The 16387-nt window shown below is 42.4% G+C and overlaps 1 protein-coding gene across 1 annotated transcript; it reads left to right on the forward strand.

The window, feature by feature from the left end:
- Positions 1–12081: 12081 nt before the first annotated feature.
- Positions 12082–14196, forward strand: LOC147641401 (uncharacterized). Its single transcript, XM_086821033.1, has 2 exons — positions 12082–13685; positions 13888–14196. The coding sequence occupies exons 1-2, from the start codon at positions 12231–12233 to the stop codon at positions 14020–14022; spliced, it is 1590 nt and encodes a 529-aa protein (XP_086677159.1). The 5' UTR covers positions 12082–12230; the 3' UTR covers positions 14023–14196.
- The last annotated feature ends 2191 nt before the right edge of the window (positions 14197–16387 follow it).

Genomic DNA, 16387 nt, shown 5'->3' on the forward strand with positions numbered 1-16387 from the left:
CTTCCCATCTATTTTAAACTTCACCACATTAATAAATTACACCACTTGTATGTAATACATGTGCCTTTTGTAGTATCTAAATCCTACTAAAAGAGATGAATCCAAAGATAATCTCTTTTAATATGTATACACGACATATACACTCTTATATCACCTTAAACTTGACACCTTAAACTTGGGCTTCAATTCAATGCTTTAGCAATTCTAGAAGGCTGCATGGTTGCAACTTTAGGTAAATTTTCAGACATCATTTGAAGCCCAAAATGGGCTTCAAATTTAAGCATCCAAATTCTCGTGGAAAGGGAGGGATGTTTCCTTAACACTATCTCCCATGGGGTCTTAAATACCCTTGTAAGATGGCATCAATGGATAGAATTGATCAAAATCGTGATGCCTTTTTGGGCTATTGGATAAAGTAAACTAGGGCAAGTGTTAATCCCATTCTAGGATTAACAAGAGCTACCGTCATTATCTTACATCAAGGAGTCACGATAGATACACCAAAGGGTCATACATTCGAGATATGAAGCAATAGTGTCCAAATCTACAACTTGGATGGGCGCCCGTAATGGTGTGACAGAGTATTTATGGCGATTCCCGCTTCAAGAGCATGTGGTAGCAAGTTAGAATGAAGTCTTAAGTAATGTACTTCATGGATATATTATGAGAGTAGTCATTGTAATAGCATTAGGCATCTTATGAGCCTAAAGTGCCCGATCCACAGTTTAAGTGAGTGTGAACACTTATGGTCATGTATATAAGTGAATTTCTCTCATAATACAACATACTCTCCCATTGTGCAATTGAGTCTTGCTCTTGTTAATCCTCTTGCTAATCTCTCTCCCTAATGCTAGTGAGTGTGTGTGAGTGAAGTGAGGTGAGAGGAGGGACGAGGACCCGTAGTGCAATAACGTGGTGGTGTGACAATGCTCGTGGGCAGGAGACGCTGTGGAATTGCTTCTCAAGGAGTTATAGAGCTTGGAGACCTCAAGGGTTATGAGCTTGGCCATTTGAAAGATCCTCACGACAGTTGCGGTTCACCAGGTAAGCTCTTTTTGGATATGTTTCAAGGAGGGTTAGGGTGAGCCATAACATTTTTAGCGTCGCTACCGGGGAGCCATCCCTTGATTTTTTCCATCGTTTTGCCTCTAATCTATGCATAACCCATTGCCCATCATCTTGATTAATGGGTTTCCATGAAAAAGATGTGGATTTGATGGTGATTTGTGTGAGATTTGGTGTAGAATAGCTCTCTTTTTTGTTTTTGAAAAGAATACTTTTTACTTAATTTTTAGATTAATTTGTGTTTTTGTTGTTGTTTTTGTGGTTTTTCATGTTCTTAGGGCTTACACATAGTTTGTATTAGGCTTAGTTTACATCCATTGCATCAAACAATGCAATAGAATGCAATTTTTAGTGAATGTTAGCTCTCTTTAGTTTAAACATAGATCTAAGATCATTAATTTTAGTTTAATTGTGTATTTTTTGTTGAAATTATTTGGATTAGAGTGTAGCAAGCATTATTAGTGGCTTAATCTTTAAAAAAAAATTAAAACCATTAAAAAATCCTTGAATTTGATTAATTTCTCTTAATGGACTGGTTTTTGTCATTAAGGGTGATTAATCTTGATCAAGAGGCTAAAAATTTAGAAAATGTGTTAATTGGGGTCTAAATTGATCATATGAGTAGTCAAAATTGAGGTTTTTGAGTGTTTTGAGAGTATCTAGATGCATCAAAACATCTAATCACATCAAAGTTTTCATCAATTTTTTGATCAATTGGAGAAATTTGACTCTCTTTGCTTAATTTTATCTTAAAGAGGAGACTATAATCGAGAGTCTAATTAATCTCCTAATTTAGATTAATTTACACAAATGTTGATGCACAAAGATTAGTTTTTCCTTACTCTATCCCCAATGTGAATTAATTAGAGATTAGTGGTTAATTAGGATCCTTGATTAGTGTAAAAGAAAAAAATATTAGTGAAAGGATTAATCTTAGATTAATCCTTAATCACTTTTTTACATAACTCATTAAGGCTAATGAGCATTCAATGAGAAGATGCTCATGAGTTGTCAATTTGTCATTTATGAAGGGTGTAAGGTGTGTGTCATTAAAAGGTTGACTTTTTTTATTCCACTTACCTTTTTGGGAAAATGCCCATATCCTTTTCATTTTAAATTCAAGAAATATTCTCCCCAAAAAGAAAAATTCGTATTTTCCACGACTCCAAAAAAACGACCTGAACGAAAAATTGACGTAAACGAAAAAATGACGTGAATAGAAATCCGACGTGAACGAAAATCCGACGTGAACGAAAAAATGACGTGAACAAAAATTCGATGTGAACGAAAAAATGACATGAATGGAAAACTGATGTGAACGAAAATCCGACATGAACGAAAATTCAGTGTTTTTAAAAAAAAGTAAAATTTAATTTCCACGTGAAGTCTGGTTCACACATGAAAACCGTTTCACGGCGTAAAACACTAGTTCACACCGGCGACAAAAAAAAAAACTAAATTTAATTTTTCGTGAAGTCTGGTGTGAAACACTAGTTCACATGCGTATAGCACCTAAGCTAATTAGGGCAAACGGACATCCGTTTGATCCAACGAAGAGTACGCCAAGCCTCTTGAGGCTGTAAACAGGTTGTGGGAAAGTATAAAAAGCAAAAAAACAAAACTGTGATTGCTCACTCATTAAGGAGCATTTAGGCACTCTGACATGGCCACGATAGAGGGATTGCGAGGGATCACACAAGGACTCAACCCAATGGTTAACATCTTCGAGCCATTGAGATCTATGCCACCAATTCACCTCCCCATGCCATTGGCCATGCCTATAAACAAGCGTGTCATCGAGTTTTACACCCCCTGACACTTTGATTTAACCGAGCTTTGGTTCCTTGCCTAACATTCCCACAAATCCTATAAGTACCAACCCTTTCCTGGATGCACACACCTTGGACATACTGACTAGTCTAGGAAGGGGGGTGGCCCAAGGACTCATTGAGTCTCTTCCAACAAGAGCACTCACATACGGCCTCAATGATTCATACAGAAATACGACCATACAAATATCCAAAATTATGGGCAAATATGATGGAACAACCAACCCTGTTCAATTCATTCAAATGTTTGAACAGAGATATGAAGCCTTTGGAAATCCCAACTGCCCCACTAAGGTACATGCGTTGAACTTATGCTTAGAGGGAAAAGCTAGTCGATGGTTCATCACATTGATGCCGGTGATTAAGACCAACTTCAAAATCTTGAAATCAACCTTTATACATGGCTTTTCCAGACAAGGTGATCGATGGAGTGCAGTAACAGAACTCTATTCAATTGAGCGTCAACCAAATGAATCCATTAGAGATTTTATCCTTCGGATAAAACTCTTGGACTCACGTTGTAAGTCATGGGAAAAATTAAACGATGTTCAATCGAGGAGATGTTTCATGATGGGCTTATAGAATAATAGCTTACACAACTTGATCATTATATCCAATCCGGAAACATTCGATCAATGTTGTAAAGAAGCAATATGTTTAGATGACAACATGCTAGAAGATGATCATGCTACGAGATGTTTCTCATCCAAACCAAGTGAAGCAATGGAAAAAGAAAGATTGATCTCAGAATTGACATTCCCAGAATTTTATGTAGCCTTATTTAAAACCTTATAGCCAACATTTGTAAGAGAGTATGCAAACCTTCAAAACCAAACATCCTTAATGCCTATAAAAGTGACGAACATCCTTAATGCCTATAAAAGTGACGAGCGAAATGCCTTGTGTTGAATGCAATCACTACGACCATCCCAATCCTCATTGTGCATTCAAGGCACCTATTCTTCTATACTGTAAAACCTTTGACCATGATAGTAAAAAAGTGTCCCGCTACTTCATCCACAATGGACTCAAAACCTCCATCTCCCATGCAAACAGTCCAAAGGGTAGAAACTGCTCAGGAAGTAGTTGATCGGACACTTCAGTGTTTTTATTGTCGTGGATCTCACAAGGTGGCAGGCTGCACAGTTTGGAATACTTCCATGCCCATAGTCATTGACACCTTGTGACCAATGTGTGAACGATGTTGCATTGATCACATGTTCCAAGATTTCCCAAGACGAGTTGCTTCAATGCAACTTGTCTCATAAAATACAACTCTTAACATCTTAAGCGTACAAAACACACAATTATCCACGATGTCCTTGAATGTGCTTACACACTTACAAGCCAAGGCATGACAAACAGTAAAAAAGAATGTAAAAGATAACACCTCAACATGGGTAGAAGAACATGCTTTAAAACAGAACCCAAAAGAAGGAGCAAAACCTTCTAAAACCAAGAAAAACAAGGGACCAAAAATTATCGAAACCAAGGTCGAGTTAAAAGACAAGGAAAAGGAATCTGTGAACGGACATAAACCCAAAAGAGGACATAAACATAAAAGAGCCAAAAGCTATATATGATACAGAAGCATCTGGCATCAAAGACCATCACACAAACCTCAACACCCATATGTACGACACATGATACAAAAACCCAAAAGAAAATTTGATCTCGTCGCATCGGTAAACATAATGAAAAATTGACAAACCAAAGAAAGTTAGAAAATGAAACAAGTTCTAGTATATTAGTAAGTGAGGATGAAACAAGTTCTTACTCTTCGCTCAATGTACCATAAAGACCAATCAAGAAACTAGAACCCACCCAAACACCCCAAATGGATAATGATGATCACATGACATATGCGGAACGCCAAAAGCAAGATCAGGAGAGCATGCTTAGCTTGGTTGAATGTCTTACAGGGTCACCGGTTGTGATTGAACCTCATAATGCCAAACCTAAAACAGCAACCAAGATACAAAGCCTAGAGGAGTACCGCTTTCCCTTTCAAGAGGAATACATACTCTCTACAGAAGAGTCATTTGAAACAGACTGTACGAACTATAGGCTTGAGAAAGTAGGTGAGAAATTTGATAATTCCCTTACAAGATTAAACCAGTCTCTCAAAACCTCATTCGGAGGAATGCTCTTATTTTATGATAAAACCAGCATCACATTAACACTTGAACCTTTAATGGCTCAACCTGAGTTATACAAGGACATAACGAACTACATAAAATAGGAATGTCAGGATTCGCAAGTTTCCAAATAGCCCTCATTAAGAATTGTCAGAGAGCCAAGTGTGCCATTATACGCATTGGGTACTCTTGAAAAAGCTGAGACTAAAACAGAGGATGAAGTGAATGGGAATATGAAACAGACACAGGATCTGAAGCTGAAACAATAACCGAATCACCCATGGTTCCTTTGGAAGATTCTATCATGGTATGGTAGAATCGTTCTAATATGGGTCCCAAATTCTTCCCTAGTATTAATTAATTAGTGACAGAGTTAAGGTCTAAGGTGGATAGGTTATAATGTCGCTTCAGTGGTTTTTGGTAGCCAGTGGATTCTCCCATGGTTTATGCCTTTTAGGGCGGCAACGATGGTTTATTTGGGACCTTTGCCTATGCACCCATGGTTTATGCCTTTGAGGGCGGTGGTTTATCTGGGACTTTCGCTTGTTTTGGCGTTTTGTTCGGGACCTTCGTTTGGCTTTTCATTCGCGTACCCCTCCTCCTGTTCGCTTGGCTTCTCTCAGCCTTCATTAGGAGGGGCAAGCAAACACAAATATCTCCATGCGCCTATTTTGATTATGCGTTGGTTCGTTTTGGTTGTTTATGGATTTGTTGAGACTCGATTGGTTAGTGTAGGTTGGTTTGTTGTATATATATATGCATGTTTTCTTTTTATGTCTCCATGGCATGAGAGACAGCCATTCGATAGGGGCTCCGTAGGGAGACTTCGTACAAGGCTGTGGGGCTGGCACTACTGTCCCTCTCTTGCATGATCCATCACAACCCGTGAATGACTCTAATGCTTGTTCAGAACAACTGCTGCGTAGGCAAAGAAAATATAGATCCTCAAATGAGCACTCCTTCTTCTCTAAGAGCATTGAAAAGGATAGCTAGAGATATAGGTTTGCCTGAATGCTTTTTCTTTTTATGTATATTATCGATTTCTTTGTTTTTGTTTCTTTCTATTGATTCTTGCTTGCATCCTTGTTTGTAGGTGTATCTGAGTCCATGGATGCACCTTCCAAGAGGAGAGAAATTTGTAGAGTTTAAAAACCTGAGAAGCTTAAGGATTTTGAAGTCTCTAATACGGTCGGTGTAGGAAGCAATGATCTTGACCTTTCATTCTGGGCACCCATATGTAATTTTATAAAGAATGAGTGTACGAAGGGTCTGGCTCCATTGGAGAAGGGTGGGACTATGGACCATCTCCACTGTCAAATGGTGGTGAAGATGTGAGCCTCTTCTCTGATTGCTATTGAGAATGCACTGAAGTCCTACATGCATTGTGTGAGGATTATGTTGTTGATCCCTCATATTGTGTACTAATTACTACTTAAGTACTTAACTTAGAGAACAAGAACCTTCAAGGGAACACTTGAGAAAAGATTGAATTGACTTGAATTGAATTGATTAAACTGAGTACAATAGGTCTCTTATATAGGAGATGAAGAGACACATTTGAAGAGGCATGTCCTTTGACGATATGACTATAGACGAAAGGATACAACTTTAGGCTAAGGGATGTGTCTAGTACTCAATGTAGAGGCACAACCATTCATCAAGTGATACAACCATTCGTCGACGAAGGGATGTGGCTATTTGATGAAGAGGTACATCCTTTGGCGAAGAGTCGCAACCAATCGAGGGTAGGGGTTCCCTTGGCTGGTTACTCTTTGCATCTGCAACAGGAATCAGCAATGAAGAGAGATGATCTGTACGTACAACTGAATCTACTCCAAGAAGATAATGTCTCCAAGTCCGATAAGCATGCACGATTGCCAAAAACTCCTTATCATACACAGGATACCTGCTTTGAATGGCTGAAAACTTCCCGCTGTCAAAAGCAATGACACGATCATTCTGCATCAAAACTCCACGAGAAGCACGATCTGAGGCATCTGTCATTACATCAAAGGGTTGGGTGGGATCTGCAATGGCCATGACCGGGGTTGTCATCAAGGCATGCTTGAGATCATTGAAGGATTGTTCAGCTTTAGAAGACCACTGAAGTTTGTCCAGCTTTGTCAATTCTGTCAAAGGGGTAGCAATCTCTGAAAACCTATACACCTTGCTGTGATAAAAGTTAGCAAGTCCCAAGAAAGATCGAACATCTGAAATGGTGAGAGGCAAGGGCCAATCCACAATCGTCGGAATCTTCTTAGGATCTACTGCAATCCCATTATCAGAAATGATATGACCAAGATATTCCACATGGTTCTTGAACTCTTCTTCTTGTTGATGTACATCATATTGGTGCGTAGTACTTCAAAGATAATCTGTAAATGCTCTTTGTGATCGACCATAGATCGCCATAGATCGGTTAAAAACCAAAATATCATCGAGATAAATGATCACAAACTTGTCCAAGTACGGCCCAAAAATTTCATTCATCAGGGTCATGAAAGCGGCCGGGGCATTGGTTAACCCAAAAGGTATGACCAAGAATTCATAATGGCCATATTTTGTCCGAAAGGCTGTCTTGTATTCATCACCATTACGGATACGAATTTGATGATAGCCGGACTTCAAATCAATTTTGGAAAACACCTTTGCACCAAGCAGTTGGTCAAACAACTCATTGATGCGAGGCAAAGGGAATTTGTTCTTAATTGTCAGCTTGTTGAGAGCACGGTAATCAATGCAAAGCCGCATTGATCCATCCTTCTTTTTGACAAGCAAAATCGAGGCTCTGAAGGGACTTTTGTTGGGACGGATGTGACCTTTGTCCAGCAACTCCTGTAATTGCTTTTGTATCTCCTGAGATTCAGAGTAAGAAACACGGTATGGAGCTCGGGTTGGAGGAGGTTGACCTAAGATAAGATCAATTGGGTGATCCACGGGACGACGAGGAGGTAATGTCGTCGGAAGATCATTCAGAAATAGATCTTGAAAAGGCCTAAAGAAGGGTTGCTCCAAGTAAGCAGTTGTTGATGATGACGAGGCTTGAGATTGCTCACTAGTTTCTGCTTCAATCTCCCGTAACATGACCAAGAATGTTGTACAGTCACGTTTGCGGACGAGGCGTTTGGCTTCTTGCACGGCAGAAACAACAGTGATGGGTTTGGCACTGAAAAGGCCACGAAGTTCTAGCTCTCAACCATCATGGTATAACTAGATTGAATGAGAACGAAAGCTGATTCACTGGATCATATCTATACGGCCAAGATTATCCCAGTATCATGTCATAATGTGACAACGGCATCACTGAAAAATTAAGGTGATCTTGGTAATCTTGAATCTGGAAAACTGAAGCTGTTGCACCTTTTTGTTACAATTAAGGAAGGAACCATCAGCAAGCTCTACTTGAAAAGCATCCACAAAATGTTGGGTCTATAGGCAAAGCTTGTGAACCAAAGAAGTGCCCACAAAATTAGTGGAACAGCCACTGTCCACCAGCACATTGATGGGATGGTTGCCAATGAAACCCAGAAGACTAAGGACCTGCTTGGAAAGATTTACCGGAACAGGGTTGGTACTTTGGCCATTAAGCATTAGGGTACTGACAACTTCAGAAACGCGAACAGAACAAGCTATTTGTTTGTTTTTGTCTTTCAGAGGAGGCGGGTCATGATCGGCATGGTGGCAACTGTCCACCTGAGAATTGTGCCAAGTGTTGGAGGGTTTAGGACGCTGAGGACATTCATACCACCAGTGATCGCCAGAACGAATTGTACAGAGGCCTGGACGACTTGGTTGGGATGAAGTGGCAGTCGATGAAGAGGTTTGCTATCCTGAAGAGGTTTCTCGCTTGAAGTTGCGTCGATCATTGCTGCGATCTCGGTTTCTGCTGCCAGAGGATTTGGTCTGAGAGGATCCTACGTTTGACGCGGGAGCTTGCCCAGAGAAGCGCGATTGGAAGGATTGTTGCCCTGCGTTTGACGCGGGAGCTTGCCTGGAGAAGCGCGATCAGAAGGATTGTTGCCTAGAATATGGTCGCTCCGTCGAGAGTTGGGTTGTCCAGGATTGGGACGCTGGAGTTGGCTAGTCCCATTGGGTTGATTCCGCTGGTAAGAACAAGCGTCGGAGGAAAAGTTCCTGGGAGGACGCCTGTAATCACTTATGTGCTCAACATACGAGATTGCTTCATCTAGGGTGGCAGGATTGTACTTATGGACTTCGTCTTGGATCATGGGTTCAAGCCCGTCAATGAAGCTGTGAAGCTGGTCAGAGGGACTGAGTGTCTCTATCTCGAGAGCCAGTTTTTGAAACTCTGAGATGTACGCGGCCACGGAGCCAGTTTGACTCAGGCGGTGGAGAGAAGACCTAGCATGAAAGTTCGCATTTGCAGGCTCAAAAGCCTTGCGAAGAGCACGCCGGAATTTATCCCACGTCGGAGTAGACTTACCATCTGAAATCCTGCGTCGCCACCAAAGGAGGGCGGTATCTTTTAAGAGGATACTGGCCAATGCCACCTTTTTGTTTTTGGGCAATTCGGTATTTGAGAAATAAACCTCCATCTTGTAGAGCCAGTGATCGATCTTTAAGCATTAGGGTACTTTGGCATGGGCAGAGCCGGGAGAACCCACTGACAGCCCGAGAGGAAGATGGTCGTCGAATCACCGGGGAGAGGGGGGCGAATGTGAAGATGGCGGCATCCTGACAGCCGAGGTGGGATGGTTGCCGAATCGCCAACGGAAAGGGGGGGTTCGGTTCACACTAGCGCACACCCGTTTTTTTTAAAATTGAAGACCCATGTGTCAATGTTATGTATTAATGTTTTTTTTTGATGGTGTAAAGGTGACGGGCTTGGATCGCGTAGCCGACCGGAGGAAAAGGTGCGCTGCTTCGAAAAGGCGCTGCCCAGCGACTATGCGAAGACGTGAAGGGCGCTATTCGGTGGCGAGGGGCTCAGGGCCGGTAGCTGCACTAAGCAAGCAAGGGCTCACAACCTGCAGCGCACGAAGCGAGGAGGGGGGTGCTCCATATTCAGCAGAGAGGGGGGAGTTCCTGCCATGCAGTGAACGACTACCACCACCGACAGCAGCAGCAAGGAGGGGGGTAATCCAGGTATGCAGCCAGGGTTCCCTCTCTGAAACACACACGGTGCGTGTGTATGGGTGTGGAATTTTTTTTTGAATTTACATCACCATGGGCAAAGATTTACGCCGAGTCCACCATCGCTCCGTTGCTTTCATACAACACCGAGAAGAGGGGTGGACGAGGGAGTGCCGCGGAGAGGGTGAGGGCTTCACAACCCACGGGTAGGAAAAATTTTGCTCTGATACCACTGTGAGGATTATGTTGTTAATCCCTCATATTGTGTAGTACTAATTACTACTTAAGTACTTAACTTAGAGAACAAGAAGGACATGACTATAGACGAAAGGATACAACTTTAGGCTAAGGGATGTGTCTATTTGATGTAGAGGCACAACCATTCATCAAGGGATACAACCATTCGTCGAAGGGATGTGGCTCTGCGATGAAGAGGTACATCCTTTGGCGAAGAGTCGCAACCAATCGAGGGTAGGGGTTCCCTTGGCTGGTTACTCTTTGCATCTACAACAGGAATCAGCAAAATGAAGAGAGTATCTGATACATACATACGTCACAATCGTGACACATTGGGACACACACAAGCCCGATGGTGGGCTTGCATGTGTCGTGCACTTCGACAAGTGAAGATGCATACCTTCGAGGGGATGTTGGGCCATTGTATGAAGGATATAAATAAATTTTATTTTAGGGTGTTTGTCCACAATGTTTTTGCCGATGAAATAAACCAAAGCAGAATTGTCTATGCATAGTATGGTCAAGGGGATTTGAAAAATCGAGTTTGCTTGACCTCTCTGAGAGGGCATTCGTTTTCATGGAGAACTTCATTCCAAACTGAAAGTCAGCAACCCTTGGGGTCACTCTCCTCAAGATGATACTACACATGGGCAAGTTCTTCCCCTCTGCCTCCTGAGGTTGTTCCCCGCATCGGAAATGGGATGAGATCAGCTAAGGCTAGAGCCGTGTGGAAGTGTATGAAAGATCCTCAAAGTGCTGACCTATTTGATGTCCCGCAAGGTTTTCTTCCATGATAACTACATCAAGGGAGAGTATGCATGTTACTTTTTGCATCGATCAGATCTTGGCAATGTGGACGTTGAAGAAATGCAATCTCCCACTGTTGTTGATCCCATTGATATGGAGGACAAGGAGGAGAAGATTCAACAATTTCTCCTTGCTGTATTTGAACAACATGAATACATTCCTGTTACGCCCCGTCTTGTGATGCCATTTTGTAAATTTGCAAATACTTCCCCAGCTATTTTGCAAATGTTTGTAAATTCAGTCTATCGAAGTGACATAATTAATATCAAAAAAATTTATTTTTAAAAAAATCTGTGTTTTTGGAAAAACCTAAGGTCCACAACCTTAGTCTTTTGCATGTAAGCAAGTGACATATTCTATTAATTGCTGGCACCAGAATATGTCACTTGAGCGAATATGTCACTTGCGTACATGCAAATGGGTAAGGTGAGGCATGTGCAAATAAAAGCGAAAGGTTGACACCTTAGCGGATACTTTTTCAGGCACCGTGGTGCTTTATTTCTTTTCACTTGGAAATAGTGAAAAGTTGGTTCAGCGCGGCTAACGCCTCCTGTAGTAGGAGTAGGGTCTTTGAGCAGAGGCGCGCCGCCCCACAAATAGAGCGATGGGGAAGCGCTTGGGCTGCTGCCCTAGATTCTTTTTTTAGTAACATCATACATGTGATTCCTATACGGAATGATGTGGATGGTTTTTAGACGAGAGAGAAGCGCGCTCTCTCTTGAGTCTGGGGGGCCTGCCGCCTTATCGTGCGCATGGGAATGGAGCGCTGTGGTTGGCCATTTGGTAGCCGTTCATTCTCAATCACTCGCGAGGCGCAACACCCACATATACACGTAACACCGCCCCACTTCCACCCCCACCCCCACCCCCACCCCCACACACGCACATTGCCTTTTATCTCGGCCCCCGCGTCTGGATGCCACCTGCTCCCATTCTCTCTCTGTGTCTGAGCCAACCCGAGTAGTGGTCGTACCATCGTTTGCTTGCTCCGCCTCACCTGTTTTCTGAGCCAAGTCCCCATCTTCTTCTCGCCTGCTTAAACATAGGTTCCCTGGGTGCCATGTCTGAAGGCCAACAGATCATCCCCGAAGGGCTTGCCGCTGTCGGCGAGCCGGCTTCTGAGCCACATCAGGCCGTTGTCGTGGGCGAGCCCCAGCAGGAGGCGGCGCCCCCTGTCTTGGGTGAGCCTGTCCCGCTTGCTAACGGCCTTCAAAGTCAAGACGCTATCTCCCCACCTTGCGCCGATGTGCCTGCCGTCAATGGAGTCCAACTGAGAAGCCATCATCATCAAGATGACGTATCTGTGCAGGATCAAGAAGAGGGCCTTGACCCCCCTCGGGCTTCCGAGGATAGCCCCGCTTCACCAGAGTCTCCTGCTGAAGTGAATGCTAGCCCTTCAGATGCTCCAGCTGAAGAAAACCTTAACGCACCAGATGCCACTGTTGAAGAAACCCCAAGTCCGTCAGATTCCCATGTTGAAGAAATCGCAAGTGCGCCAGATGCTCCTGTTGAAGAAGCCGCTAGTGCGCCAGATGCCCCTGCTGATGAGAACTCCAGTAATACTGGGGAGGGTCTCAATGCCACGCAGCCCCCCGCTGATGCCACAGAGGCCCCTATGACCCCAGACGAGAGCCCTGATCCTGTTGAAGTCTCTCCTGGAATACTTACTGAAAACCACCCTTACTTGCCCCTGGAAGAGGCCTCTGCTGCACAGAAAGATGCTCCTTCTCCGGAGACTCTTACTGTGGATCCAGTAGCTGACGAAAAAGCTCCCTTTGTAAGTGCTGCGGCTTCTGATGAAGAGGCCCTTCCAACCCAAGTTAAGCTCTCTCATGAAGGATCAGGTGCATTTCAGGCTATCCAACCAGAAGGGCCTTCTGCCGAAGAAGCCACTGCTACTCCGGCCAGTCGAGAAGGTGCGCCTGCTGCGGATCGCAAAGCCTCCGAGGCTGCCCAAGAAGAGGAGTCACTTGCTGCGGAACCTGTACAGATCTGTCTGAGGGATGCCCCTCTTCAAGAAGCGGTTGCAAGTGACACTGTCTCAGAGAAGCCAATCGATGAAGAAGCCAAAGAGATCAAGCCCACTGAGGAAGTGTCTTCTGCGGAAGGAACTAAGACTTTGGAGTACCATGGGGCGGTTGAGTCCCGTGTGAGAGAATCTGATGAAGCTCTTTCTGAGGGATCCTTTGGAGCGACTCTTGAGGCGGAAGCTTCGTTCAATGGAGATCAAATCCCTCGGAGAGATGCCCTTGATGAAGACGACACCGTGCTTGATTCTCACCAGCAGCTGCAAAATTGTTCAGAATCATCTGGTGAAGCCCTTGTCTTGAGCTCTTTTGAGACTCCTATTCCAACGCAAACCACCGCTGCTGGAGAATACACTCTAGATCAGTCGCCAACAGAAGAGACTCCTCCTGAAGGGACCCAATCCTCACAGCGTCATGTACCTGCTGCCAATGGAGAAAATGCTTTCCAATCTATTGAAGGTGCCAATCATGTAGTGGAGAAAGAACAGGTAATGTCTTCCTATCTTGCTTGCAAGTATACTCTCCTTTCCTCCGTTCTTTCGTGAAATAGTGTGCTGATTATGAGTAGCCTGTATCAATCAGCCCCTTGTATGGAGAGTCTGAAACCGTGAATAACCTATGCCTGGCTCATTGGTTTGCCTGTAAACTGGGCGATTTCTGGTTCTTTTAACAGTAAGCGTTTTCCTGCAGGATTTTTCAAAGGATGATGAGACTGCAGAGGGAAAGGAGAAACCAAGCTCTCGTATCAAACTGCCTCTGATTGTCACAGGACTGGCTATTGCTGCTGTAGGTGTAGCTGTAGCTTCTATCAGTAGATCTCACTGAAAGAGAGCTTGGTGCTTTTATGCTAAGTATCTCGTGTACGCCCGGTTTCATTCAATGGTTCTTGTACAGGATAACTAGCGGGTGCTCTGCTATCCTGTTTTTTTTTTTTTTTTTGGCAATGTAAGCTTGTTAGGCGCAGGAGAGTCATAAAATGAAGGGTTCTGATACTGTTCTTGTATAATCTCATGAGCTTCTGCGAACGCCTTACATGTGTTACGTTTTAGTGGACGACCAGGCGAAATTCCTAAACCAGGTAAAGAGGCTCAAGATAAAGAAAAAGAATGGAGACCTAGCTCGGGATGGAAACTATGACTGCACTGACTATTAATGTAAGAGTCTTACGGAAAATGGGTTTAACATCGACTCAACCACTGGTAAAATCTTTCTAGAGGAGCTACAGAGATTGCAGCAAATTTGAGGCAAAATGGTTGCCACAAGAGTGACAGTCAAGTGATAGAAACGATGGGGTTACGTACTTAAGTTTTTTGACTATGAGATGGAGTTAGAACCAAATCCACCCTCTTGGAGGAATTGCAAGTTTATTTTCCTAGTTATTATTGGAATCATCAAGGGATTCCATTTCAGGTTTTCCAAGTAGGAGTTGAGCTCAGAGGTAGAGACAATTCGACATCACGTACAACTTCTCTATTGTGTTACCATTGTCAAGGACCTCATAGTGTTACGGAGTGTTCTATGAGAAATTCAATAGACCCATAGATAGCAGTAGTCTCGATGGCTTTTTCTTGTAATAAGTATGGTGTCACTACAAGGAAAAGCAACCTTAGGCACGTTTTTGACGTGGTTTAAATTATTGCGGGTGCGTTTATAAGAGCGTCTAAAATCACGTCTATCGATAGGCATCCATATGCATGTTTACACGTGTCTATAAGCGCGTCTATATCAGTATAGATGCGTTTATAGACTCGTTTATAGCTTTCATTATAGATGCACTTTGAAATATATTTTTTTTCAGAGTTGTTTATGCAGATGTACAACGCATTTTCTGCACAGGTAGCTCTTTAGTTTAAGGTTTTGCTTACTTGTACATAAATGAATCAAGATCAGCAAAGATATTAATAGAAAAACTTATATTAAAGATAAATATGCACAAAAAGAATTGTGAACACACTTCGAATATTGATTATAGAAGATGAGAACTTATATTTTATATCCAAAAATTTTTCCATACATGATCGTAGCCGTATAAGGCTTGAATAAAAATGTAGATACATAAAGAAGATGAAAATTTTTATCTTATATCCAAGAAATTGTCCATACATGATGGTAGTCACATGAAGCTTGAAAAAGAAACATAGTTACATAAACCAAAACTTTACATGAAGAAAAACTAGTGGGCGACTACTCGGAGGAGCCATCTTGTCCTCCTCCTTGTTCACCTTGTACTTACACAAAGTGAAGATATGTATAAATAAAAATAGAAAGTATTATAAAAGTCGAAACATGTTTTATAAAAAAAAATAAAAAGTATTACTTACATTGGTGTTTTTCTTGCTCGATTGTATTGTCGGAGATGATTTTTTTATCATGAATGTAATCCCATGTATTTTCTCTACTGTGGTGATGATGGTAGCCAGTCTCTGCTAGGGTAGGATCTTTACCCACCACAATTTCATGTTACATCACAAGACAAACATTATAACACAACTCAAATAGAGAGAATATAAAGAAAAGACAAAGTTGTACTATACATATAAACTCGGTCTTCCATAATGTACGACCTTCAAATCCGAAGTGTGACGATCCATATCGTTTCATTTGTATTTGTCGCGCGTCTCTTTGTTGTTGGTTCACTACTTCTTATAAGAGCTCCTTCTTGGCTTTCTTCTACTCTCCCTTATAAGCAGTAGATGGCTTATCGTGTCCATTTTGACTAGCAGCTATTCAAATTTTTTCCTCTTTTTTATGTCTCCTTACTAGAGACCTCCTATTCTTAAGTATGTATTTGATTTTGTGTTGCGTCCATCTACTGTTAAACCTTTGGTCATGAGGATTAGGATACTTCTTGAGGACAGCTTTAATGTAATCAATCACTAAGCTCTTCCTTTGTTGCTTAAAAGGTATGAAACAGACTTTATAGTGTACAAAAACTACTTGGCGCAAGTAGTTTACCACTTCTTTCTCACGAGTCATCAATTATGTCACCCACATTTGTGATATCATAATATGATATATCACCATGATGTGGTGGTGACTCTGAAGAACTATCCCCATCCCCAAAGCACTGTCCTAAGCATTCTCTATCTCCTCTACCTCCACTCTTAGTGCTAGTGTGACATGAGGTACGACCGTTACTATCTTCACGACTACCCTCCTTACGACGACGACTGTCACTCTCATGAGAGCC

The sequence above is a fragment of the Cibotium barometz genome, chromosome 2 (assembly GCF_041138505.1).
Source record: "Cibotium barometz isolate CiBa-2024 chromosome 2, ASM4113850v1, whole genome shotgun sequence".
NCBI lineage: Eukaryota > Viridiplantae > Streptophyta > Polypodiopsida > Cyatheales > Cibotiaceae > Cibotium > Cibotium barometz.